This window comes from Calypte anna, chromosome 1 (genome assembly GCF_003957555.1).
Source record: "Calypte anna isolate BGI_N300 chromosome 1, bCalAnn1_v1.p, whole genome shotgun sequence".
In the NCBI taxonomy this organism is placed as follows: domain Eukaryota; kingdom Metazoa; phylum Chordata; class Aves; order Apodiformes; family Trochilidae; genus Calypte; species Calypte anna.
This window is the reverse complement of record NC_044244.1, coordinates 89,721,821-89,747,555: the sequence shown is the minus strand read 5'-3', so window position 1 is coordinate 89,747,555 and position 25,735 is coordinate 89,721,821. Positions and strand designations below refer to the sequence as shown.

General features: G+C 35.7%; 1 protein-coding gene across 3 annotated transcripts in view; it reads right to left on the bottom strand.

Moving 5' to 3' along the window:
- The window catches only part of CDK17 (cyclin dependent kinase 17), a 90,098-nt gene that overhangs the window by 32,750 nt on the left and 31,613 nt on the right, over positions 1-25,735 (bottom strand). For 2 of the 3 annotated variants that reach the window (XM_030445253.1, XM_030445260.1), the window contains exons 2-5: positions 21,780-21,928; positions 17,321-17,359; positions 8,058-8,222; positions 1,760-1,893 (exon numbers count right to left, since the gene is read on the bottom strand). In XM_030445253.1, coding sequence (XP_030301113.1) covers positions 1,760-1,893; positions 8,058-8,222; positions 17,321-17,359; positions 21,780-21,897 — 456 coding nt within the window. In that variant the 5' untranslated portion in view covers positions 21,898-21,928. The remainder of the gene's footprint in view (positions 1-1,759; positions 1,894-8,057; positions 8,223-17,320; positions 17,360-21,779; positions 21,929-25,735) is intronic. The other variant, XM_030445268.1, reaches the window with a different exon arrangement.

Here is a 25,735-nt window from a genome sequence, read left to right as displayed (position 1 = left end):
CCTTCACCAGACTGGTTGCCCTCCTTTGGACCTGTTCCAGGACCTCTACATCCTTCTTAAACTGAGGGGCCCAGAACTGGCTTAAAATTCGTAAGTGAAAGCATTTACAGACGTTAGCTTGAAACCTTACTGGAAAAGTCACCTTATCAATACTGAAGCAGTTTTGGGCAAATGCTACAAATCTCACAGAACATACATGAATAGCTGCCAAATTCTCATTGACTGAGCCAGTCAATGAAGAAACAATGGTAATATTAGAAGTTGGAAACAACCATTAGGACTTCGGAGAAAAATGAGAAAATTAATTTTGGATAAACAGAACTTACAAAAAAGCTTCCCAGAGGCTCCTAAACAGTAATATTAGAACTGTTCAGAGTTAGAGAGGCTAATAAAAGCTTTTATTTGACAGGTTGTGAAGAATTGCACAGGAATTTCCTGAACTTTACTGACTACTCCTGAGTTATTTTCTAATTTCTTTTAGTTTCTTGAATTCTAATCTAGAAGAAAATCTTTTCATGGTTCTTAGATCTCTCTGGAATACTTAACACATTTCCACTTCAGTTTGTTAATTTAATTATGCCTTTAATTTAATTATGTCTTTCTTATTCTAAATGTGCATTTCAAAACGCAGAGGGAAACAGACAATGAACAAAAAAGTAAATAGTATTTTTAAATAATTTCCTTGATTTTTAGTTTCTCTAGCATACATACTGATGTGAAGTTTTCACAATGACTTTTTTTAAGTTGAAGTATCCTGCACAAATCAATAGACGCAAGTAAATGACCTGTCTTCAGGTCAAACCTGAAATTGAAGACAACCCCCTCCCCAACCCAGGGTGCAAGATATTATATAAATAATTACTACAGCTAATACACAAGTTCTTGGAATCATATTAGCATTACATTCTTGGAGTCTTGGAATTCCAAGCATAACGGAACGCCTCAGAAATAAAAAATTTTTGGCACGTACACCCTACTGTAACTTATCCAGATTTGTTTCCCCAACCCCGCATTTGCTACAAGCCTCCGAATGAAGATTTAAAATCTTACAAACAATGCATATTGGTCTGTAGGCTATAAAGCAGCAACTACAAAATTCTACATGTAACAAAGGCATCGTTATAACCGTAACTTTTATACACTCAAGAAATGGGGAAGCGTTCTGTTTTTCTTCACCACGGGAAATGGCAACAAAGCAAGCACAAGGGTGGCTAGTATTCATAATGAGACTCATAAATAACGGAAATTATGTGCACAGTTATTCATAAGGTATTTTTCCTCCTTTTGTTTACCATCCTGCAAAGTTCCGTTCATTAAAAAACAGGAAGAGAGGGAAAGGCTGAAGCAGTCAGGACCAACGCTGCTGGAGCATTTGTTTTACAAAGATTAGAAAACAGTCCTAAGTAAAAAATGTCTGAACGCTTTATCTCCCTGAATATACCCAGTGAATTGCACAGCATGTGACAGTAAGATATTCAAATGCTATGTTTAGCAGATTCTTTCAAAAAAAAAAAATCCAAGTTTCAAAACATATTTTAGATTTTCAAAACTAACAGCTCATAAATGCTGCACAACCACCAGATTTCTGTGTGACAAATGGAAACAGAAATGTAAGTAATACCAAAAAAATGCTCTCTGCACTAACTATATGTCAGAGCAATTAGAGTTAATTGAGGAGACAACTAGTTATAACAAACTATTGAAGTAATGCCCAGGTCTCTTGTCAATTTAAGTTATCCTGGGATGAAAAGTAAATTACCTCCATTGAGATTCGTCTATGTATCCGGTTCCTGAGACAAACACCCGTGGGAGACTGAACTTCATCAGATGACGTTCCAGAAGCTTGGTCACTTTCACCATCTGACCCCATTTTCAGATTTTCATGAACGATATCTTAAAATAATCCAAAGCATTGAAAACAGTTAATCAGAATTCCACTCAACATATCTCTTGCACAGATGGAAAACAACTGTGTCATTCCTCTGTATTTGGCTATATGGCAGAGTCGAAGACCCAAGACAGTCACAGTAGTCTTGATATACTTTTCATGTCTTAGCAATCACAAAATTAACAAGATTACTTTATAGGATAGTCATAAAAACATAATTGTACTTTTGTCATATTTGGTTTGCAGCAACTCTCAATCTTCCAAAACAAAAGACAGACAGTCCAATCCCAATTTTAATTCCTTTAAACCACCTTCCTCTCACGGCTTCAGTTCCCAAAGTCCCTCATGACCACTTCCCTTCCTGCTGCTCTTGGATATCAAACATTACTGAGAATATATATAACATCTTCTGGTCAGACTACCTGATTTTAGCAACCTAAGTACATCTTCGGGAAGCTTAAAAAAACCTGAGGAGCATAGGTATTTTTTTCAGAAATGCCATATAAACTTCAGATATAAAAACCACTGGTGTGCATGTTTGGAGTAAGGGGATTTATTCTGTCTGAAGATAAAGCCTAAAACATAGAGGTGATCTCAGCAGAGGACCTGATACTTAGGAGTAATTAAGTGAAATCTGTGACCTCAAGCAGGAACTTAGTTAACAGATGAGTTGTATGAAGTTGCAGAATTTTAATGTCAGGTGAAACATATATTTTTAATACAAACCTGCAGATTCATCCACATAGGATTTTATGTATACTATGCATATACATATACATTACTTTTAAGAACCACAGGATCCTCGAGACTTTGGAAGACAAACACCATAATGAGCTAAGAGAAGATCAAGGTGGTGTCATTAATAGCATAAAAAGAAAAACGTGTTGCAAAAGTACGAACAATGTAAAATTGGTCATACAAGCAATTCACTATAAATAATGCTCCACCATCACTTCTGAAATATTTGAATTTCAAACTACTTTAGAAAATACTTATATATAGAGATGAGGTGCCTTCAAATGACATCAACTTCCATGACATCTCCTGCTGTTTGGTATTAAGCATAATCTTGTACAGGGTAAAAAGGAACATGAGGAATGACTTTAAAAAATCTCATAATGCTACCCCTTAACAAAATGCTAGTATTAACAAAACACACAGAGCTCAATTCAGCCTTACCACTAATATGCCTGTAAATATTTGATATTTGGACAGCATTACAGCAATAAAAAAAGAACAAAACAGAAAATGCAAACCAAAAACAAAAGAGAAAATGCAAGTTTTAGAACCATCAACAAAAAATAAAGCCAAATTTTCTAGAACAAAAAGCCCTTAGGCCAGTGTTGGGTTATCAGCATATCTTCTAAAACGTTTGTCTAGTCTGGCTCACATAGATCTAATGCAGACTTCAAAGGAACTGAATCTTCCTCAGTACAAATAATTTCCTTTTATGGAAAACAGAATGATACAAAAACCTTAACTAGTAAGGTATTGGCACCATGTATTTTAACTCAAAGTACTGTAATTAAACACATACTAAGCATGCAGCTCACGCACAAAGCAAATTCTCCAGCAGCAATGAGGATCTAAATTTAATTTCTATTAAAAATTCACTTTGCTTAAGAATTTTCCCTTCAAGTCATGCTCAGACTTGGTCTGAATGAGAGAAAAATAAGCTATACTTCTTGTATATAATAAGAAGCAATCTTCAAGTTTCAAACATGGTAAATACTCATCATTGCTCTTAAAGGCATAGCGGTTTGAACCAGAGGAATAGATTTCCAGAGAGTGGTCTCTAAAAATCAGCCTTGACCTTAAGCTCATCAGACAACACATGACTTTGTGTTGCCAAGACTCTAAGAAATCTCATATCCTCTGTAGTGACTTGATAACTGCCTTTTAAAAAAATCTCTAACATACTGTAGGAAATTATTTTTAGTAATACAGAAGCATTATTGAAAATATTAGTTGCAGAAAAGCTGTTATGCCAGCATTGATGTATCTGGTAAGCAGCATATTCACCATGTCAGTTCTTCAATACATATACTTTAAAAATACTTTTCTGTAATCCATTCTAGAAATTGCAGTTCTCAAGATTCTGTTTGAAAAAATTAAGTACAACAGCTACTGTCAATTGTGCCCCTATCTATTATTTATCTTCATGTCAGTACAGGCCCACTGTTGGGCCCCAAAGTCTATCTTTAAAGCCACACAAGAGACACTTATCTGGGCAACCTCACAAAATAAGACTGATAAAATTAAAGCAGCATTGTATTCTAAGCCATGGAGCAATTACATCATTCCTGTTTTAAAAGGGCTAACAAATAATCATGTGATTGATACTGTCACATCTTTTATCTTAAATATACAATGCTCAATTCACAAAAGCACACATATTATGAAATGACAGTAGAAAACTGCTACACTCCTAACTCCTGAACGGCAACACTCCTAAAGAGCATCCAAATTGAGAAAGAGAATTCATTTCCTAAAAAGACCATGTATGCAATAATATGCTGCTAAGGAATCTTTCAAGTACTAGTAACACAAACCCATACATTTTGGGGAGATAATACCTAAAAATGTAGTATTTCAGACTTTAGTAAGATGATGGCCATTCTGTTTTGAATGTTGGTGGTATATGTTTAATTCTGGTAAGTCTGGATAAGCTACATACCCATAACCAAAAGGTTTTAAGCATCCAAAAATCTATCATTAAGCACATGCATAAATTTCTGACAGGCTAATTACCCAACTGCTCTTATCTGTATGTGTTTGCAGATACTTTAATTATATTTTTAAAAGGGGTACATTTAAGCTTTTAAAAATACCTTGACTGTTTTATAAACTAATATACGGTGCCTTTTTTTTTTGTTATTCAATTACAAAAGCATTAGTTGAGCCTTATGTTCATTATTTTAATAGCATGAATCCAGGAATATAAGGCCTTAACCTAGTCATTTTACACAGGTGCATGATAACATTTGATTAAGCAATGATTAAAATAATGCAAATATTTCCTTAATTTCAATAAGGAAATAGATAAGTTCACCTGCACCAAAGCCAGCTTGCGTGGTCTTCAGAGGTTTTAATGGCTCTGTAATTTATTGAATTGCTTTTACTGAACACCCAGGCTGTTCTCTTTCACTGATGTCTCTTTAAATGTACTCTACGTATCTAATTAAACACCCACTATGACCATGTAATAAAAAGCTGCAGGTGACTACAATGTAACAGGAAAACTATGGAAGTACATTTAGAAGAAAAGGCTGTGCTCATCTCAGTTGTGGGGAATCCACCATGGAAGAAATTCATACAGGGAACCTACATCAAATGAGAACTCCTCCAAGTGAGCAAAATAATACCCAGTAATCAGTGAGTCAGACTGTGTGATCTTTCCCTCTACTTTCAAAAGATTACAAAAATAATCAGGTGACCTGCAAACTGGATTCCTTCCAAGGTGGAAGTGGTCACATTTTATGAGTTGTTTCACTAATGATGATTCAAATTGAGGAAGGCAATAGTGAGGAACTGCCTTTGCTATTAACATTACTCATCTATGAAAGCTGTATGGAAACATTATTACTTTCAATTTCAGTGTTTGTGACATAGAAATCAAGCCTCTCCATAACTATAACAACACAACTGACAAAAGCAGGTATAAACTCTGCCTTGATTGTTACTGAGGTTCACCAGGGGATTAGCTTTAGCTCTATGGTGGCTTTGCACATTCCAAGTGCCTCTCAAGTGTTCCCAGGAATAAAAATAAGGAACCAGGATAACTGAACTGGCTCTACATTTAGCCAAGTCAGGTCCAAACGGGGTTGATTAGCTCTGGCCCCATCATGGATTGCAGCAGTTAAAGGTTTCTGGAGGTGCAAGACTTTAGGAGCTGAATAGATATGCATGGGTTAAAAAAAATTTCAGCTTGACCTTCAGTAGCATCAGTGGTGTTGCTGAATTATAATTTGGCTGAGAGCAATCTACATTACTTAAAATCATCATGGGAACTGAATACCAAATTGAAAAGTAATACAAAATTGTAAACAAAGGGACACTTTTTAAAGACCAGTTTGGAATTTCCTTCTTTACAACACGTTTACAAAACCAAAAGCTAATGGAGATGGCTCAAATTTAAAATTATTTAAAAAATAATTTAGGATTTTACATGTTAACACAAGAGGAGGGATTCCTGTTATATGCTGAGAAAGCAAACAAGACTCCAAAAACTTTCTGGGCCTCTCTACCAATTTTTTTATACTGACCTTCTCATTTCAAAAGCAAGCAGCATGAAGATGCACCTATGTCAAGTCTAATTTTGATCTGTATTTTAACCAAGTAACTACCCTTTAGCTACCATAATTTTGTGGTATTTCAAGGACGTCTCCCTGACAGCATTTTTCCACCACTAGAATAGAGGAAAAAGTAGAAAGAAAAGAAGATTAATAAAGGAAACAAAGAAAATAAAGTCTCAAGTACTGTAGCTTACTTGACCGTTTAATTCTTATGTTTTCAACGGAGAAAACCTCAGCATCCTGCTGAGTAATAATCATTTTCATAAAGCAGGAAGAAAAGGAAGAAAGATGTTAAGAAAAAGCAAAAAGATCATTAGTAATTATGTCTGTATATGCTTGTAACTGTTATCTACCAGGGCATCATTAATGGCATAACTGCATCAAAATCTAAAAAACAGGTTTTTAACACAGACATACATACACTCAGTAAATCTATTCCATACTGTTTCAATGAAATACAGGAATCTGTAGCTATTTAAAATATGCTATTATAGCACTTCCTACAGACTAACACTAAGATTGCAAGTTCTAGTTAAACACTTGATCATCTATACAACTTGATCAACTGAGCCAAATAAAATTAATGGCATTCTTCTTCAATACCTATATATTAGGTTATTTTTCATGTGAAAAATAAATATTTGGAAAACTGGAAAATCATTAGAAGTAACAAAATACCATTTATAAATTTTCCTTTCACTGAGCTCATTTGAAGTTCATAGTAAAATTTCAAAAAAGAGTAAGTTACTGGTAAATTTACATTTCAATATGCTATAGAAATTTTTTATAGACAACAAACAAGAACAAGTATACAGAAGCATACATCTCTGCTGTTCCTGTACCTAGTTTACATACATCTGATTTGACAACCCATAAAAGATTAAATATTCTTAATCACAAACTTCTTTAAGCATAAAAATAAATAAGAAATAAATAAGTTTATAGGATTTGAGAGGAATTTATATAGCAGTCACGCTATGCACACTAAAACTGTTTTATTCTGCGATAGTAACAGCTGCTGAGGTCCATTCAAGGATAAAATTCTTCTTTCAGTTTGAATGGTGGTACAAACAGTAAAAAGGCAAGTTTCTGAACATGAGTGATAAAACCACAGAGGATATAAGTGGTTTGACTACCAACTTGAAGAATCATAGCTTAATCTTGAAGGAGATCAGCTTATCATACCCTTCTAAAGGAAGGCAGAAGATTGAAATATTCATAAAATTCTAATTAAGCTGTGACTTGCTCTCATTTTCTAGTATCAATTAATTAATCATAATTTAAAATAATATAAAAGAAGGATAAAATATTAACGGTGACTGGAGGCAGCAACATGACAGATTACTTGAAGGAGAAGACAAAAATTTCCTAACTTCCTTGCCTTACAGAACCACAAATACAGCTTTGGACCACAACAAAAAGATAATTATAGTTGAGTGTCCTTAATTTATTACTGAAAAAAGCATAATTTTTTTCTTACAATAAAGGAGAGTAATAAACCAGAGCTTTTAAAATTGTCACATGTAGACTGACTATCCTCTGCTTTTATCGTAGTTTTACTGTAGTTCTCAACAATGCCTAACTGAGATGGACACACAGCTTTCTTGCATATTAAGAAAGAAGATTTTGTAACTTTTACAAGTGTCAAAAAATCACGGGTGACTTCTGTGTGTTCCTGTAATTGGTTTATTCCCAAGAATCTTAAAAGACATTCAGCGCCTTAAAAACAAGTTTCTCTAACAACCCCAGAAAAAGATTACTGCATTCCTCGAGATTTATTAAAACATTAGAATAACCACATCTCTAGCTAAGAAGCAAGACAGACATTATTCTCTACAGAAACACGAAGGTAGACAAACAACATAGTAAATTACCTAATCTGCTCCCATTTCTGGGCATTGCCATGAAGGAGCCGAGGCTGCCCCCTATGACGCTATGTGGTCTCCGTAAAGGGGGCTTCTTGAAAGATCCTGTGTATTGGTGAAGAAATGAGTGCATGCTGTGAGATGTTGGAGGCCTGCCATTCTTCACAATAGGCTCTACAATTCACAAGGATCAAAATATTCATTCCCACAAGCAAGCAGGAGTGTCAGGAACATGCCAGAAAGAAAAAAAAAAAAAAGAAAAAAGAAAAAAGAAACAAAAAAGAAAAAAAAATCAGTTACTAGACAGCAAATCACCAATCTGGTAAGATTTTCTTTCATACTGACAGTATACCATAACACTATTTCTCTATTAACCAATTAATACAAAACATGGCATTAAATATTAACCAAACTTCATTATATTAAGTTCTGTCACTGATGCTGCATCAGTAAATGACCTGAATAAACAGTCTAAAAATATGAATAAAAGCAGAACGTAGCTTTTAATATCAGCAATTTTTTTTCTTCTGAATTAATGATTTGTCTTATTGTGCAACATTTCATCTTGACTATAATTTACGCAGACTGACCATTAGATAAATTTGTATGAGGACCAAATTTGACTGGAAGCCTTTGGAAATATTCTCCCTCCCAAAATTCTTGAGTACCACTAGTAGCAAGGCCTCGCTATTGGAAGTCCTTATGAGGAAACCTACCTGTCTATATCCACTAGAGTTACCATGCCACAAGCAAGGTTGTTAACTTAAAGCATATCTGAATAATTAAGCATTCAATGAGTTACTTTGACTTTCTACTGGATTGTGTCCCGAACAGTTCACTGCAGATTTTTTAAAAAAATTATTACTGATAAACACTTTCTTAAAGATAAAACATTGGAAATTTAAAAATCTTATATACAAATGTGCATAGAAATTGAGTGTTCATGTTCTCTCAGCCAGTCTTACTCTGTGCATGGGAACAATCACTCAAGGATTGCCACGGTACTTGAAGCAGTCCAACTCCAACAAAACCACAAGAAACTGGACTTATCAGAATCACTGATGACATCACTCATACAAGCAATTAAAGAAGAAATACTCTGGTTATAGAAAACACACATAGAAGTGGGAATCACCCAGCAGCTACATACAAGCGCTCTCCCCATAACTGTGAAAAGACCAGAGTTATGTGCCCAACAAACATGTTAAGATTCAAGTAATTTTGTTTTTCCATCATCTCATTCTTATGACCATTACAGATACGTGTTGTTTGCTTTTTATTTGGAAGACAGAAAAGGCAGCAGCCAAGCACTGAGAAGTGGCAGCAGAAGTACTGCTGGATGGAGTGGTACCTTTTGAGGTGCCCCTGGGGCACAACTGGGATCTGCTCAGAGCTTCACTTATGCCTGCTAGGAGAGGGAGTCATCTGGGCTGCTATTTCATCACCCCAACTTACGTTCTCACATGCAAGGAACCCAACATCTTGCTTTGTCTTCAGAAATAAGAATAATACAGCTAGGAGAACTTCATGGAAAGCAGAATTTCAATGGTGAAGGCAAATAATAGCAACAAACACCTAAGGAAAACAGAATCCTATACAGAAACCTTTTGGAGATTTTATGACTGAAGCATGATGGTCTGAAGCAAAGAGATGGAAGTACATAGACTGAACTACACAAAAGACAAGCTAGTGATTAAAAAAATAGTTACGTAAAGAATTTTTTTCACATAGACATGATTAATACAGTAAGACGTACAAAAAATTAATTAAAATCAGCTGCTGCAGGAAAAAATAAAAGCAACAAAATAAAGCTCCAGGTAAAAAACAGAATGTGAAAGGATGCATCAGCACTTATGAACCTGCCTGCACCTTTCCATCAGGACCCTTCACAGCACAACTTCAAAGTGGGTGGAAAAACAGGAAACTGAGGAAAACCAGACCCTACATCTATGCATATGTTCATAAAGAATGATCAGTGTAATCACCCTCAAAGCTCTGCATATCACTGTCTCAAACCCTTATTTCTGTTTCTACTACACTGCATCATCCTTTGTAATTCAAGAATGGTATCAGCTTCCTTGTTGTGTGCCTTCAACAACAGATTTATCTTAGGGCAGCAGGCAGCAAATTCCTCTATTTTCAAATAACATCTATTACTACTTTCACATGACAGAAAACACAGGTTCACATACAGAACAACTAATGCCTTTCCTTTTCACATAGTAGAATTTGTTTTCTGCTTTCCAACTTTCTTACTAACCTTTGACTTAAATCTGATCCAGTTTCTAGACCAAAAAACCTCACTGAGTTTACACACAGAGCTGTACAAATGAATGCTAACACTGAAAATCCAAATTCCCGATGAGTACATAGTTTGTTCTGTTGAGAGTCTTTACTGGTTTTAACTATGGTGGGATTTAGTGCCTAATTTGCATAATTTTAGAGTTACTACTTCATTTGTATTCCTTTTATAACCAGTAAGTAATATATATAAAGCATGTAATTCTACTTCATTTCAATTGTTTCTAAACCTATTTTTTTTAAATGAAAAAAAGAGAGCTAACTCAGAAGTATTTTTTCTGAGCAAGTCTGGAAAATAAAACTCTCCTCCATTTGACTAAGCCCTACTGCACCAAGAAAACCAAGAGACCCTCAGTTTTTTTGATGTCATAATAATAAACCTGGGAACAAATTTCTCAGACTTTTTGCTATTATGGGAATGTGCTGCTAAAAAATCACTGAAGTATTTCTTAGCTCTGCCACTAATGTCAACAGCTTTACACATTGGAGGAGAACTCAAACCCTGAGCAAAGTGCTGAGACAGACTGATGCTTGGTAAGTGAAACTGTATTTCCCATGGAAAGATTACTGTCACACACACACACACAAAGCAAATTCTACATCAAAGTTAGCATGACTTTTCTCATCCTAATGAGAAACTGAAGATGGCAGGATACATCTCCAAAGGGTAGGGGAAGCACCAAAAAGCAGCACAGGAAAGCCACAGAGACATATGGTTGGAAGCAAAAGTCTGCCTGTTCATGGGACAGCACATGGCCCCAGCCTGGCTGCCCAGCCATACCCACCTCTATACACTGACAGATGCTGCAGATTCCAGTGTCATTAACCATGCTGGACTGTATGCACACATGAGGACTACAGCTGCATACATAGAGCCCAGAGCTGATAACTGCCCTTGGATATTAAGGCTTTTGTGTACTCACGCTAAAATTATTCTATATCCATGAAGTGTGTAGCATATAGAAAAGACCAGAGTTCATGAGCTCACTGAATGATTAAGCAGAGATTGAGTTTCATGTTCATTACTAGCATGACACTGTGGTGAACAGATAAACTTATTTTTAAAATTTGTTTTCCTCATGCCACTTTTACAGTTAAAAAAAACCAACTTCTAAAATGCTCTAACATACCAAGAGGTTTGGCTCAAATAAAAGGATAAACACATAAGAAGAATAAGAAGAAAATTTACATAAAAATGAAAGATGAATGGTTGACAAAATAAGATTCAGTCACACAGAAATAACTTCTGCCATAATAGGCAACTACTACCTTCCTGTGCTGTCGTAAGTACTGTTCTAAATTATGGAGCCCATTATAAAATTTAGTAAAAATAATTTAGGTTATGTAGTAGGGCAGGCATAACTACCAACAATTAAATGAAGGTTACAAAAGCATACTTCTGACTAAGAGAAATAAAAATAGCACTTCCTTACAAACGTTGCATTTTTTTAAATCCTTGTACACAATAGCTTACAAAAAGGTGGGATCGCATGGCATGTCATGAAGGTGTAACATATACACTCATGATCTGGAAAAGTATTTTTGATAGACACAGTTAAGTTTGTATTGTGGTATGCTAGAAATGCTCAAAGAAACGTTTACATGAATTCTGCGTTGTGTGTCACCTCCTCTCTGAGAAAGTGGCAATGATAGCTAAGGGATGGAATAAATACTGAATATTATCAAGCTCTTGTGGGAATGAATTTGCAGGACTGTTTACTGTTATTTTTGTGTATTTGTAAGATGGAAAATTTAAAGAAAGTGCTTTTGAAAAAACTATTTAACATCTTGTGTCTGAAGATCTGCAAGTACCTTTTCCAATGTTACAATTTCATTTATTTCAATTAAAAAATTGGGTGTTTTTTCCTAATATTAACATGTTGAATCCCTACATTTAAAGGGTAATGCTGCAGTTTTTAAAGGTGTGAATTTAGTGCAACTGCTTGATTTTGAGTAAGATGAATCAAAACTGTGAAAATTAAATGCCTTCAGTACATACATATATAAACTGGTTCTTACAATTTTATCTGTGATTATAGGTTTGGTTTGCCTTAAAAAATCAAAACAAAACCCCACAGCATTTCCCCGTATAAAACTGACAAACATCCCTTATTTTACTGTGAATGTATTTGGTAAATATAACTCAGTAACCACTCAAAGGGCTGGCATGATGGAGGTGATTCTGGTCGCACAGTTGGTATTTTCATGGTGCTATTGGTTTAATATTTAAGTACAGACAAAATGAATGAGGGGAGCAGCAAAACACAAGAAAACCACTATGCCACTATACACATGTATGGATCTACTGTGTTTTGGTATCGTGCACAGTTCTAGGCTTCCTCTCTCAAACAGATTAAAACTGTGTAAGTATAACTCACAGACTTGAAGGAGGCTGAGGAGAACACAGGACCACAGAATGTGCTGGGTTGGAAAGGACTTTTAAAGGTTATCTAGTCCAACACGCTTGCAGTGAGCAGGGACATCTTTAACTAGATCAGGTTGCTCAGAAACCCATCAAGCCTGATCTTCCATGTTACCAGGGATGAGGCATCCACAGCCTCTTTGGGCAACCTGTTCCAGCGCTTCACCACCCTCACAGTAATGAACCTCTGCCTAATGTCTGATCTGTACCTACCCTGTTCTAGTTTAAGACCATTGCCCCTAGTCCTATTCCTATGCACCCTTGTAAAGAGTCCCTCCCCAAATCACCTAGAAATCAGCTGCATCCACCAGCTCCTCCAGCACAAGGATGAGGGTCCCCGAAAGAGCCAGCTGTGAGAGGCTGCGTGCAGCACCCGGCAGCGGATCTTCAGACTCTGCACCCTGTGGAAACTCCCCACGCAGGATGAGTACAAGAAGTTTACAATACTCAAGGGGAGACTGAACAAGAGATCTGCTCAGGGTAACTAACTGCATAGAGACTTGCCTAGTTCAGAAGTCTCTGAACTAGAAACTGGTACACTACTCTGGGGAAATGCCGTTATATTTTTGGCTCTAATCTTAGACTTGCCCTGAATTGTCATCCTCAGAGACAGAGCAGCCAGGCAGATCTCCAGCTCTCCTTACGGCACAAGGCTTCTGCAGCATCTGGGCAGTACACTCCTGGTGGCTTATGCTGGCACAACTATTCCAGCATGGGTTTTATAAATTATTTATCTCTCTCTTTCCTCACCCTGCTCTATATTCTGTAGTGCCAAAATAAAAAAATGAGTTGAGAGATTTTTATCAGTGGCTCTTCACAGAAATTTATGCTTGAATGTAAGGGGAACTGATTTTTGAACTTCATAATGATGAGAACTGCCAGAGTCAAGGGGAACAATAGTATATCTAACCAAGAAGCTTGTTCAAGGATTAGTTAAAACAAACTATTTTATGAGGTTACAAAGATGTCTCCTCTTTTTCCTTTAACTGCGATTTAAATTAACCACAAATCCCTGACCTGAAATTACTCCCAAATTAAGAAATTTTTCACTAAATTCCCAAAGGTTCTTTTTGTTGTCCATCTATCTTAACAAAGAGCCACCATACCACTTTCTTTCCTGTGCTGGATTTACTTAACAGGATTTACTTAATCTGAGCTCCAGAAAGCCTGCAGAATTGCCTGGCATTTCTATGCAAGGCCTCAGCAACTGGCATACATCAATCAGCTGGTGGATTAAAGAAAGTGTTTTCATTAGGTACGTAAATGCATTTAAGAACATATTTTATTAATACCACATATTCAACTGCCTCTTTTTCTTTCTTACGTCCCATGAGCTTCTCTATAATGTGGCAAAAAGACAAAGCTGGCTTTCAGATTCCACTGCCTAAAATTCTGGAATGATATTTGCTTCAGCTGGCTTTAACAAAGAATCAAAATCATCTGTGATACACAGTGCCATTTTATCCTTAAACCAAGTATCTCTGCTAAAGCTAAATATATCTGCAAGAAGACAATATTATTCAGAAACCATTATCCATTCTGGACAAGAAAACCATATAAACACATTATTTTAACTTGATATAAATAAAGTACACAAGATGAGCTTTTTTCTGATCTAAGTATGGCAGACACCTAACATTTCTCATCTCTGCTTTGTGTATATACACCGAGCATTTCACCCGGGTATGCTCCACATTTTAAATAAGGATGAACTTTTGTGAACTTTTGCTGCTCCCAAAAAGGTGTTTCTAAGTGCTCTCCCAGCAAAAAACTCTGTAAATCTGATTTAGGTTTTTGAATTAGATCATCCCAGGGCACACAGAGTGCTGGCACTGATAGGAGGGTGGAGGCAGAACCTCACTCACCACTTCTAGCTGCAGCCTGACTTTGGACCAGCTCAACTGTGACAGACTCTTACTGAACACCTGGAGAATCAGCTACTGATTTTTATAGGACAGGACTCTACACAAGTTTCTTTTTCACTCACCTTGACCTCACCCTTGCCCCAGAAAAATTCCAAGCTGCTTGGGGTTTTGTTTTGCTTTGATTTTTCTTTTCTTTTTCATTTTTGATAGAGAATGGGGAAGTGTCAAAACTCTACATACAAGAAACTCAATACTCATTCTCTGAACAGTCCTGCATTCAGGCAGCTTGCAATCCACTATGATAATGTTTTAGAATTAGTTGTATCAGCTGTCTCAAATGCTACTGTCATGTAACTTAATAATATTTTGGCATCATCTACTACATATTAATTCAACCAAGCTGAATGTATGCTCTATTAATCATTACTCAATTTTTACATGTCAACTGGCAATAAAGACTGATTTTTTTTTTTTGTAACTGGTAATACAAAATATTTTGAACAAACTGCTTTCACGAAGAAGCTATTGTCAAGAAGTCTTTTGTTTCTTCAGAAATCCTAGAATGTAAGCATGTGAATTTCTGACATTTTAGAAATGTGCTGTACAACATTTAATTATACTCCTGTAAGGCTGCCAGACCCACTTAGTAAAATTAGTTTATTACAGGTGATGGCTCCCACAGAAGAAATATTTAAATAACCCCAAACAGCTGTATATTTGTTATATCTGCACTCAGGCATCTTCATGAGGAGCAGTTTATAAAATACTGTATGTTATGGGGTTGTTTCCCTTGACTCTATTATGTGATCTCCAGGAAAACATTAAGTCACTCTAAAATAAAGCAACCACTCAAAACTATCTGAAGCTGTATTTATTTATTTAATAATAAAAATGAAACCTTCAAACTATTGGCTACTACAATATAAAAATATTAACAAAACCTCAAGTCATTCCTCCCATTGCTCAAAATTAACCCATTTGAGTATAGCAGTCATGTTCAGAGTAAACATTCTTCACTTGGAAGACACAGGGCAAAATAATTTTGGTAGCATATTTAAAGAAAAAAATCAACAGAAACCTAAAGAAACACAGCCTTCAAGTTTCTCCCAGAAACAAAGTACTTCAATGTTTAAAAAAGGACTGTAATGTCCTGTAAAATTTTTTTTTCCACTTCAGACAAAAAAGACACAAAATTTTCCGAGAAGTCTCTTTAAACTACGAAAAAAAAAAACCAAAATTAAAAGATAAATAATATGCAAGTCAAAAAATCACGACAAAAAGCCTTTCAAAGTTGACTTCACATACAGTAAGTTTTTGTCTTCAGTCAAGACAGTGATCTTTGCCAAGACAAAAATCAAAACCAAATTTAAAATATTCAAAGCTGAAAATCTGCCCTTGAGATTTATATATTTCATACTCCTAAAAAGATAATTCTCAAGACAGTACTTTTGGCCATCACAGACTGGAACATAAGCATGGTAGTCCTGCACCTCTTGCCATATATGCATGACACACCAGCAGTCACTAATTCTCCTTTCAAAAGCTAGCTCCAGAAAACCTCGTGCTACACCAAATCCTTCAGAACACTGTCTAGGGCACAATTTAAATCAACATAAGTCAGCATCGTAGCTAGAGACAGAAATATCCCTGACCTCTCTACAGAAAACTACCCTGTAGCTCTCAACACAAACATATCTGAGGCCACAAGGCCACCCAAATGAGGAAACAGAATCTAGCTCCTTTTTGCCCTGCATCCAGAAATAACTGCTGGCTATTTAGGTCTGGTTTACTTCTCTGTACTTCCAGTAAGTCCATCTGAATGCCACTTGAGAATAAAAAAATCTCTACACATTCATCAGTGATTCTACACTAGAAGATGTCTGGTGTATTTAGAGGGTCCACTTCTTCACCTAAGCACCATGTTCTGTGAAATCTACACTGTGCTTGTGAAGGAAAACACCTAGGAGTGGACAGCCCCCCTGTCCCCCAAGACTGCAGGTCTCTGCAGTATGTTTTCAGGCACTGAATTTTCATGCTCAGTCACCTTTATAAGCACTTCCACACACGAATAGAGCCTCCAGGTTCTGTTGGAAGAAGCAAATTAAAACAGAAAGGAAGCAAGAACACTCTTGTGCAGTGTATGTGGTATGGAGAAACCATACTGATCAGGAATAACAAAAACTGATGTATGCCACAGCACAGAAGGGTACACAGACTATAATAAAGGCATCATCAGTACAGTGTAAGGTCAAGTAAAAGGCTCAGTATTTAGCTGTGACAAATGCCAGTTATTTGCAGTAATCTGTTGCTCTAGAATGAGCTCAAGCACTTCTGGGGATTTCACCCAGTGCCCCCGTTGTTTTTACATTGATACCTTCCTTCATTATCAAAAGAGAAATTGTATTTATTTATTACCAGTATTTCTGCAATATTTTTATTTCAAGAACATCTTGTAAATAAGTATGTTTTAATACACTGTTTTTCTTCCATACTCAAGGAATCACACATAGCAGATGGAATGGGAGTTTCTCAGCTGAACGGAAGATGATATGAAATGACTGCAACTATAAAGACATTTGGATGTTCTCAGACAGTTCTGCAATGTGTTGATTTTTATAAACAATCATTCCTCATATCAGAGTAGTAACTAGTCATTAAAGGCCTTAAACCTAAAAAACACTTACGCACTTTACTGTAGCTGATCCTTCCATTATTACTCACACCTGTAAAATTACAAAAAGATTATGCAAGTGTTTGAGACTGGATCCTATGATCACATGACTGAGCTAAAACAGACCAAAATGGAGATAAATATTATTCTAGAAATTAATGAAGCCATTTCTATGGCTCACTTGGTTTAGTATGTATGTGTGTATGTATACCTATATATAAAAATAAAAACTGGCAATACAGAATGGCTTTCTGAGTTACGAACATATTAATGCAAGAGCTGTGGATGTATTTTTTAACATTATCTTCTTAAAAGCATGCCTGGAGCTTGTGATAATATATTTTATATTGTAAGACAATACAGTCACATTTTTCACTTTCATTAGAGACCATATTCATATGTATTAAAGTATTTGCATAAATTTTACAGTTAATTGGGCTTTAAATATGCATGATTTGGATGTTACTTCTAGCCAAATTTCATTAGTATGTCAATGGCAAGAAAGATTTCAGGAGCAAATTTAGTTGTCAACTGCTATAAAATTAGCATTTAGTATTTTAATATTAATCTGAATACATGAATTAAAAAAGCAAGTGGGCACATGGTTAGTGTGCTTGAATCGAGACAGAACAAAAAATAAGTAACAAATCCAACAAACTGGCTTTGTATGTAGAAACAGAAACCACTAAAAGCTTCTGTAATTAGAAAAAATAAAAGCTCAAAATATATTTCATACAGTCCACAGTTCATAAGGCTTCAGATGTATGCTAGGCATTTCACTGGTCCCTCTACTTTTATGGTTTATGCATCTGATTTTGCGATGCTTCCTCACCCAGACACCAATTATGATGAAAATAATTTTTAAGGCAGATTAAATACAATACAGGTTTCCAATCACTAAATAATTTGAAGGCATTCAAAAAAATCCCAAACCCCAAAGCAAAACTGATGGTTATTGTTCATTCAGTGCAATAGTGCTGTGCTACTGCACTGAACAATATGGTTTGATCCCTGCTAATCCCATTTCGGTGCTGATGGATGAGTGCTGCATACTGAGATTCTACTGACATCAGGCGATGAAGGAGGCTGTGTATGAAATGAGATGGCATACAAAAGGTTAGCTGATTGAGTGGTACTGATGCACTGCTAAGACACTTAAAGTTACTTATCTACTTTTATGTCTGTGAACTGCAAAAGGGACAATTTCTTCTGCATTAGGAGTGCTGTTCTTTAAAACAATTCACTCAAAGCTGGAGCTAATGACAAGGTGTGTCTCTGTACCAAAGCAGGACACCATTTGAAATCAGAGGCAACTGTTCTGGAAAAGGAAATGTGTGCTGGGCGATTGAGTAACACAGGTTATTGGAGAAGGGTGACCTCTAGGAAAGGTCTCTGGTACTCTGTGCATGTGATCTACATCTCAAATTGCTGTGCTGAACTGGAACTTAAAGATTCTACAGGACATGTATGTGAAAATCGGACAGAGGTGAGCACCAATCCAGGTCAGCAGAGATGATGGTTTCCTATGGATGTAGCCACTACCATCTCTAAGGTCCAGTAACACAGCCATTGTCAAGAAGGAAAAAAGCTAACTTGTATTAAATTGTATCCTTCAGTGAACATGGCCATCCGAATGGAATGTCAGGAGACAAGATGGGTGATTCGCTAGGAAGAAAAAAATAAAACAAAATTGGACAACAACGATGGAAAATATTTGCTCTAAAGACTGTTCAGGGTCTATCTTTGCTTTCTGTCATGAGAAGATTTGCAACGCCCTTCAACTCTCATTTCTCAAGCTCATGATGTAACAACAAGCTGAAAATAAACCACATATGAAGATCCACTTTCTGAAGACTGTTTGTATCCCTGACGTTGATTCTCTGTAGATCAAGCTATTAGCTTGCCTTTGATTTCCAAGCCTGTGCTTTTAAGTTCCTTTAAGAACAGGTTCAAAGCCTGTGAACTGGGCATATTTATTTTCCTCTGTTCCACAGGGTAAAGGAGCTGTTTATTCTTCTTAAAAGCACAACTATGGAGGTGGTTACTCCAGCCTTCTGAGATCAGTGCCATCACAGTATGAGATGCACTTTCAAGATCTTAATGCAGCTACCACTTTATAAACTACTCTATCTGCAGTTAGTATAGGCTTCTTAACACTGATTATACAACATGCTGGAGAAACCTTTCTCATTTAAGCACTCCTCTGTGAGTACTTTTTAAAAATATTGTCTAGTGGAGAATTTTTTCCACGCTACACTCTTCACCAAACCTGTCTTCCAGCAGAAGAGGGAACTTGTTTCCTGACTGTTTTTTCTAGCAATTGTTGTTGCCTGAATCCTGATTACTATGGTCTGTCTGAAAATGACTCCTTCCAAACTATCTTATCCGTGGGAAAGTTAAGAGCTTCCTTCAGAAAAGCAGCACTAGCTGGTGTAGCAAGCCTTTTTCCAACGCTGCTTTCTAAGAAAAGGAGGGTTGGAAAGGAAAAACAAAGAGAAAATAAAAATACTCAAAGTAGTATCTTATCTCTCCAAGATCAAAGATAAGACAGATACCAATATCTGCATTCTAAAGGTATCAGGAAAAGGAAGCAAATGTCAGTAAATCTTTTAAAAATTACATAAGATTACAAGATTATACATAGCAACAGTATACTTTATATTTACTATCCTTCCTCTTTAGAGAGCATCACCAACACTTCAGTGTATCCTAAGATACCTTACTAAGGCAACAACGATATTTTGCAGTTGTAAGCAAAGCATGGACAGTATCACACAATATTAGCATATCTTCCTTCTGGCCAATGAAAATGTGTAGAGCAAAATAAAAGGAGCACTAAAAGCTAAATAATGAATTTGTAATTGGGCACATTTTCTTCATTTGTATTTTCATCACTTTAAATATCTACTGAGAAGTTTTGCCAAGTTTGGTTATAAACTTGCAGAAAATACGTAAGTATTGCTGTTTGAAATAAATGTCAAATTAATATTATAAACTGTAAATAGATGGTATGACATGGTTTAAGATGGCATCAGCTCATGCTTTTGTAAATGAATTACTGTGTCTGCTTCCATTTGAGCTGACACCAAGAAGAAGTTTAAAATAAAATCTTTCTTTTTTTTTCTTCATGGATCCAGTTTTCACCAGAATCCATTTAGTAACCTAGTTCACTGCATTCACTGATGCTCGTGACAATTTTTTGATGCTCATTTCCCAGCATGGAAGTAATATTCTCAGCATTTATTTGCATAATGAAATCAATCAGAAGTATATACAAATCCGAACAAAATATGTAGCAGTAACAAGTGGTAATACAAGTGAAACTATGTGAGACAACTGCTTAGTGTCTCAGGAATTATTTCATAGATATGGATGCAAAAATGCTACAACTGTTTCAGAGTAGACCTGTTTCATCAACACATAAGTTGTAATAAACATCATTTACTAAGCTATTGGGCATGGCTCATAATGAAGATAGGAAAACAGCAATGAGTATAACAGGGACTAGGGGTAAAAATGAAAAATATGAATAGCTTTTTTTTGCCAAAGGTAAATTCAGCAACAGGTATGCAACAGGTCTTGGATGGGTATTAAAAGTCTGCAGGGCAACTTCCATTGCCTATCCTTCTGCTTAAATTTCCCAGTCCTGTCAGGTTTCAATGGGAAAACTCAGAATCATTAATTGGTGTGAAATAGGAGGAAAAAAATTTCAAATCACCTGGCACTTGAGAAAATCTTAGATGTCAGTAGAGCAAGAACTAGCGCTTAACAGAATAGAAAATGAAATATGACTTAAAAGCAGCAGCCCAGGAAACACAACAAAGCAACAAAATCTCTTCCAGTCAATCTTCTAGCAGTTTACATTCAAAAGCAGTATCACCATTAATGTGAACTTTATAGCAGCCACTATATTTATGGGATCAGCCAAAGACTTGCATAAGAATACACAAGCCAGTTACCCTGAATCTTTGTAGCTGCCTTCGTATTGCTGAAGTACAATTCAGAGACATGAAAGGGTGATAGAATTCTCAGACTACTGCATCACCAATGAAAAGGTAAAGTTTTATAATACTTAAGCAATTCCAATCAATTACATTACCAAATAATGATCATGTGAAAAAAATTAATTTGAAGCCATATGAAATTGATGCAAGACCCACTCAATTCACACAATGAGTTTGTTTACTGAAAGAACTTCCATAATCCTTGCTGCATGCCAAATTAAAATATCAATTTAGGCAGCTTCTGGTAAATAGCTATTTAACAGTTTAATATCAAAGCAAACCAAAGCAATACATAACAGCATATCAACCTGTTAAAAGAAGTAAAAGAGTTAAATGCAAGATAAATCAGAACACGTTAGTGAGAAACTCTATGCAATTGTGAAAACTGAAATAAAGCCCAACAGCACTCACTTGAGTGGGGGCTGTTAAAATTCTTAACATTTTCTGCAAAGTCAAAGACACACTTACCATTATCTTTGCTGCTGTTTTCTTCAATTGTCATTTGCTCTGCTAGCTCAGACAGTGATTCATCAATTGTCTGGCTTCCACGCAAGGTTAAGGAAAGTCTCCTCTTAAACTTTTTCATTCTATCAATATTAAATCTGGCTTAAGGAAGCCTGAAAAAAAGAAAAATTAAAAAGCAGAAAGTGAGGAAAAAAACCCTAGTTCATCAGAAACAAATATCTGTCACCACACATAAAAATGCAGGAAAGCTTACAGAAAATTCTATTGAATATTCAAGTTATCCTTTGAGCAGGATTACTCCACTGGACTGAAGAAGAATGTCTTGAGAGGTGGATGCCCATACATTTTTGCAACTTTTGTTTCTACTAGGGAAAATTATAACCTCTGTTCCTTAAAAAAACCGAAACTAAATCCAAACCCAAACAAATAAAAGCCCAAAATAACCCAAACACAACAAAAAACTTACAATAATAAAAAACCCAGCTGATTTGATAACTGATTTTATAATCCAATAATTAAATAGTCATCTGAAAGCTTATTTAGTGCACACTCGCCTCCTCCATCACCTCTTCCACCAAATCCACTGGGGAGGAGTCTGGAACTCTCTTTCAGCTTATTTGTCTATGGATAAGAAGCTACTGAACTTTTCTATATTTTGCCCATTTCACAAAAGAAGGAAGGGGATAACACTAAAAGCTTTAAACACAAAAGCAATTCCCAAACTCAATCTCACCTAGGGAAATAAGATAGCCAGGGCCTGATAACAAGGGCTAGAATGGACATTTCTCTACAGCCAGGGAGTAAGTCTAAACCGGGAACAAAGCAGGAGGCACTTCCTTCATGGAAAGCTGTAAGCAAACAAGCAATAATAACAAAGGTCCAGGATGATAAACACATTGCCACAAGTCTGAGCTGGCAGGGTGAACTTTGCAGTGTGACACATGTTTGCCCTTACAGAACCAGAAGCACAATTCTGTCCTTCAGGACTCCATATGGACAATTCACACTAGATGTTATTTCACAATAACTTGTTCAACTGCTCAGAGCCTTCAAGAGTCACATGGGCAGTGACAAACACTAGCACAGCATCCTTTTATGACTGAACTGCTCATACAGTTTTTTCCCTGCATCTATCAGCCTCTTCACACTCCAAAATGTGTTAATTCAAATAAAAAACTAGAAAATCATATTATCCTCAATGTCCTCCTCCAGACAGAGAAAAGCAAGCAGCCAGCATTCTAATGATCTACGTTTAATAATAAATTGTGAATAGGATTTCTTTTAGACTGACATAGATTATGCACTCTACAACTGCATAGACACCTCTTTGTTTAGGTGATACTAAATAAAAAGGGAGAACAAAGTGGTGGAACAAGTTGTAAATGTCAGTGGCAGGAGAACACATACGTAAACTAAGCTACCTCAAGACTACATTGCACAAGGTAGTAAAAATTAAGGATGGGTAAAAAAAGCAAACCTTTGGGGTCTGAGCCTGAGATGAACAGTACAACTGCTGGCAAACAAGCAACTACCTCCAAGAAGAAAATGGTGGATTATAAAGCAGGAGAACATCTTAGACAACTACAGGTATTCTAAGTATAAATAGTCAGGCACTGGCTACAAATATATACCAAATATATAAATGCTGGAGATACAGTTAAGCCAGCAGTTTCAAAACTGCCCTTGTAATGCATCGCTGTATGTGCAATAAAGCCACACCTTAGAATGAATAATTTTGTGCTCATTCTCTCTCTCTCTCTCTCTCTCTCAAAAGCAGGATATTCTTATTGTTAAGAAACTGTATCCAGAGAATGTTCCAAAGGGAACATTTACTCTTCCTGTTCAGGACCTGCTTTAAAGACCTTTTTGAAATGGACTTATTTCTGCATTTATTTTAACTTTTCCAAAATGAAGGCCTATGTTTTGCTCCAAAAACTATTAAAGAAAAAAAAAAACAAAACAAACATGGAAGGACACATCCTTTATATGTGATTCTAGTCAATTCTCATATAATGTTCTTTGAAACCTGCATCTTCCTACATATATTAGTCTTTTAAGACTATTTTAAGACTATTAGTCTTTTTTAAGCTTTGTTGTTCTCTAAAGCTACCTGACAGCACAATAATTTCTTTCCAATTTTCCACTTGGGCAGTAACTGAAAAAAACAGAATCCTTTATATGGAAACAGGCTGTTTCTGGCTTTTGATATTGCAAATATTTAAGCCTACGCAATTTTTGAATCAAAAAGGTCTACAGCTGAAGAATATAACACATAAATTAATAGACACATGGATTAGAAAATCTAAGAGATATTCTAAACCTCGAGGTAATATAAAAGCAAATATTTTTTTTAACTATAGTTATAAAATTTCCCCTATTAAAGGAGGATTTCTTGGAGTGCTGAAGCATCATTTTTAACTAAGATTGAATGAAATTCTAGGCTTGATTTTGAAAGAGCTTAACATTATAAGAACTGAGGAGTGTGAATCCATGTGTGAATGAATGCTTCCCTCTACTGAAATATAATTTTTTTAAAGAAAAAAAATGGTCACCAATATAAAACTGATTTTTTCTCTCTTAAAGCATCAGTATTCTTGCTGATTCAGACAGGCTGCACATATTTTAAGAAAATGCAGAAGGAGTGACCAGTATCTAGCACTGGGAAATGTCTTAACTTCATGACTTCTTTATTCTCACTTTAGGCCAGCATTGCAGAACCTGCTAAATCTTGTTAGAGACAAAAGCTCAACGAGCAGAACTTTGAAAAGATTACCTATACAACCCAAATTTTGCTTTGGTTCTCTAAAATTTCACAATTTCACAGAAAAGTTCATTTTAGTTCAGTTTATCAAAATTAAAGGGGAATTATTTGATATTAATTTTTACCAGTTCATCAGATGCATACATATTTCCATTTAACATTAATTTAATTTAAACTCAAAATGGAGTTACCTGATTAATATTATAGATCTAGTGGCTATGATTAGATGATATAAGATTCCTGATGTTCTCCCAAGTACTTACCAACTATACGAACAATACACAGTTGGTTTTTTTGGGAGGGGTTATGTTTTATTGAGGTTTTTTTAAGCTTCAGAACAGAGCCCAATATCAAATGTTTCAGTTTCACAGGACATAGATGCATACACTCAAACATATATATTAACAGAGTTTTTAGTCTTCTGCAGACAGAATGAGGACAAGCAATCTGATATACTATCTGATACAACCTAGAAAAGCTGGCAGAGACAGAGACATAGTTGTTCAGTCTTTCCCTGATATGAATGAAGGAAGTGACTATGTGTTAAAGGAACTGCTCCTTCTTAGAAAACATCTTCAGTCTAACTCTGAAAAGTTATTATTGCTTTTGTCTTTAATAGCAACGCAAGTTAATTTTGAAAACTATGCTACAAATCACCTTTCATGCACGTTTTTCTCCTTAAAACGTACAGAGGGAAGTCTTCCAATATTCATTGTCATTAAGCAAAAATCAGTTTGCTACAGTAGTCTTGAACTCCCACTTTATCATTTCATTTCAATCATATAATTTACAAGCAATCTCCGTAATATAGTTCTGAAGACAAACTCCAGTTCTTCAATCATCCAGGTAAGATCAGATTTGAACAAGTGGGTTCTGGTTCCCTTTTCTGTACCAGACCAATCTGCCCTGCAACACCCATTTATCATTTAGCAAACACAGATGTCTGTGTCTCTGTCTATACAGCAGACAGATATTAAAGTATTTTGATTTCCAAAGTAGTAACTCAATTAGATTCTGCACTTATCGATTCACAAAAAAATCAGAGACCTTATAATACTGATAGCTAAAATTCTCAAAAAACCCCACCACTCTCATCAAGCTCTCAAGCTCTCAGCCCCTTGGTATGTTGAAAAGTGAAAAAATAAAAAAGAAAAAGAAAAATAATTAAAAAGAGAGAAATAAAAAAGGAAAAAAAGAA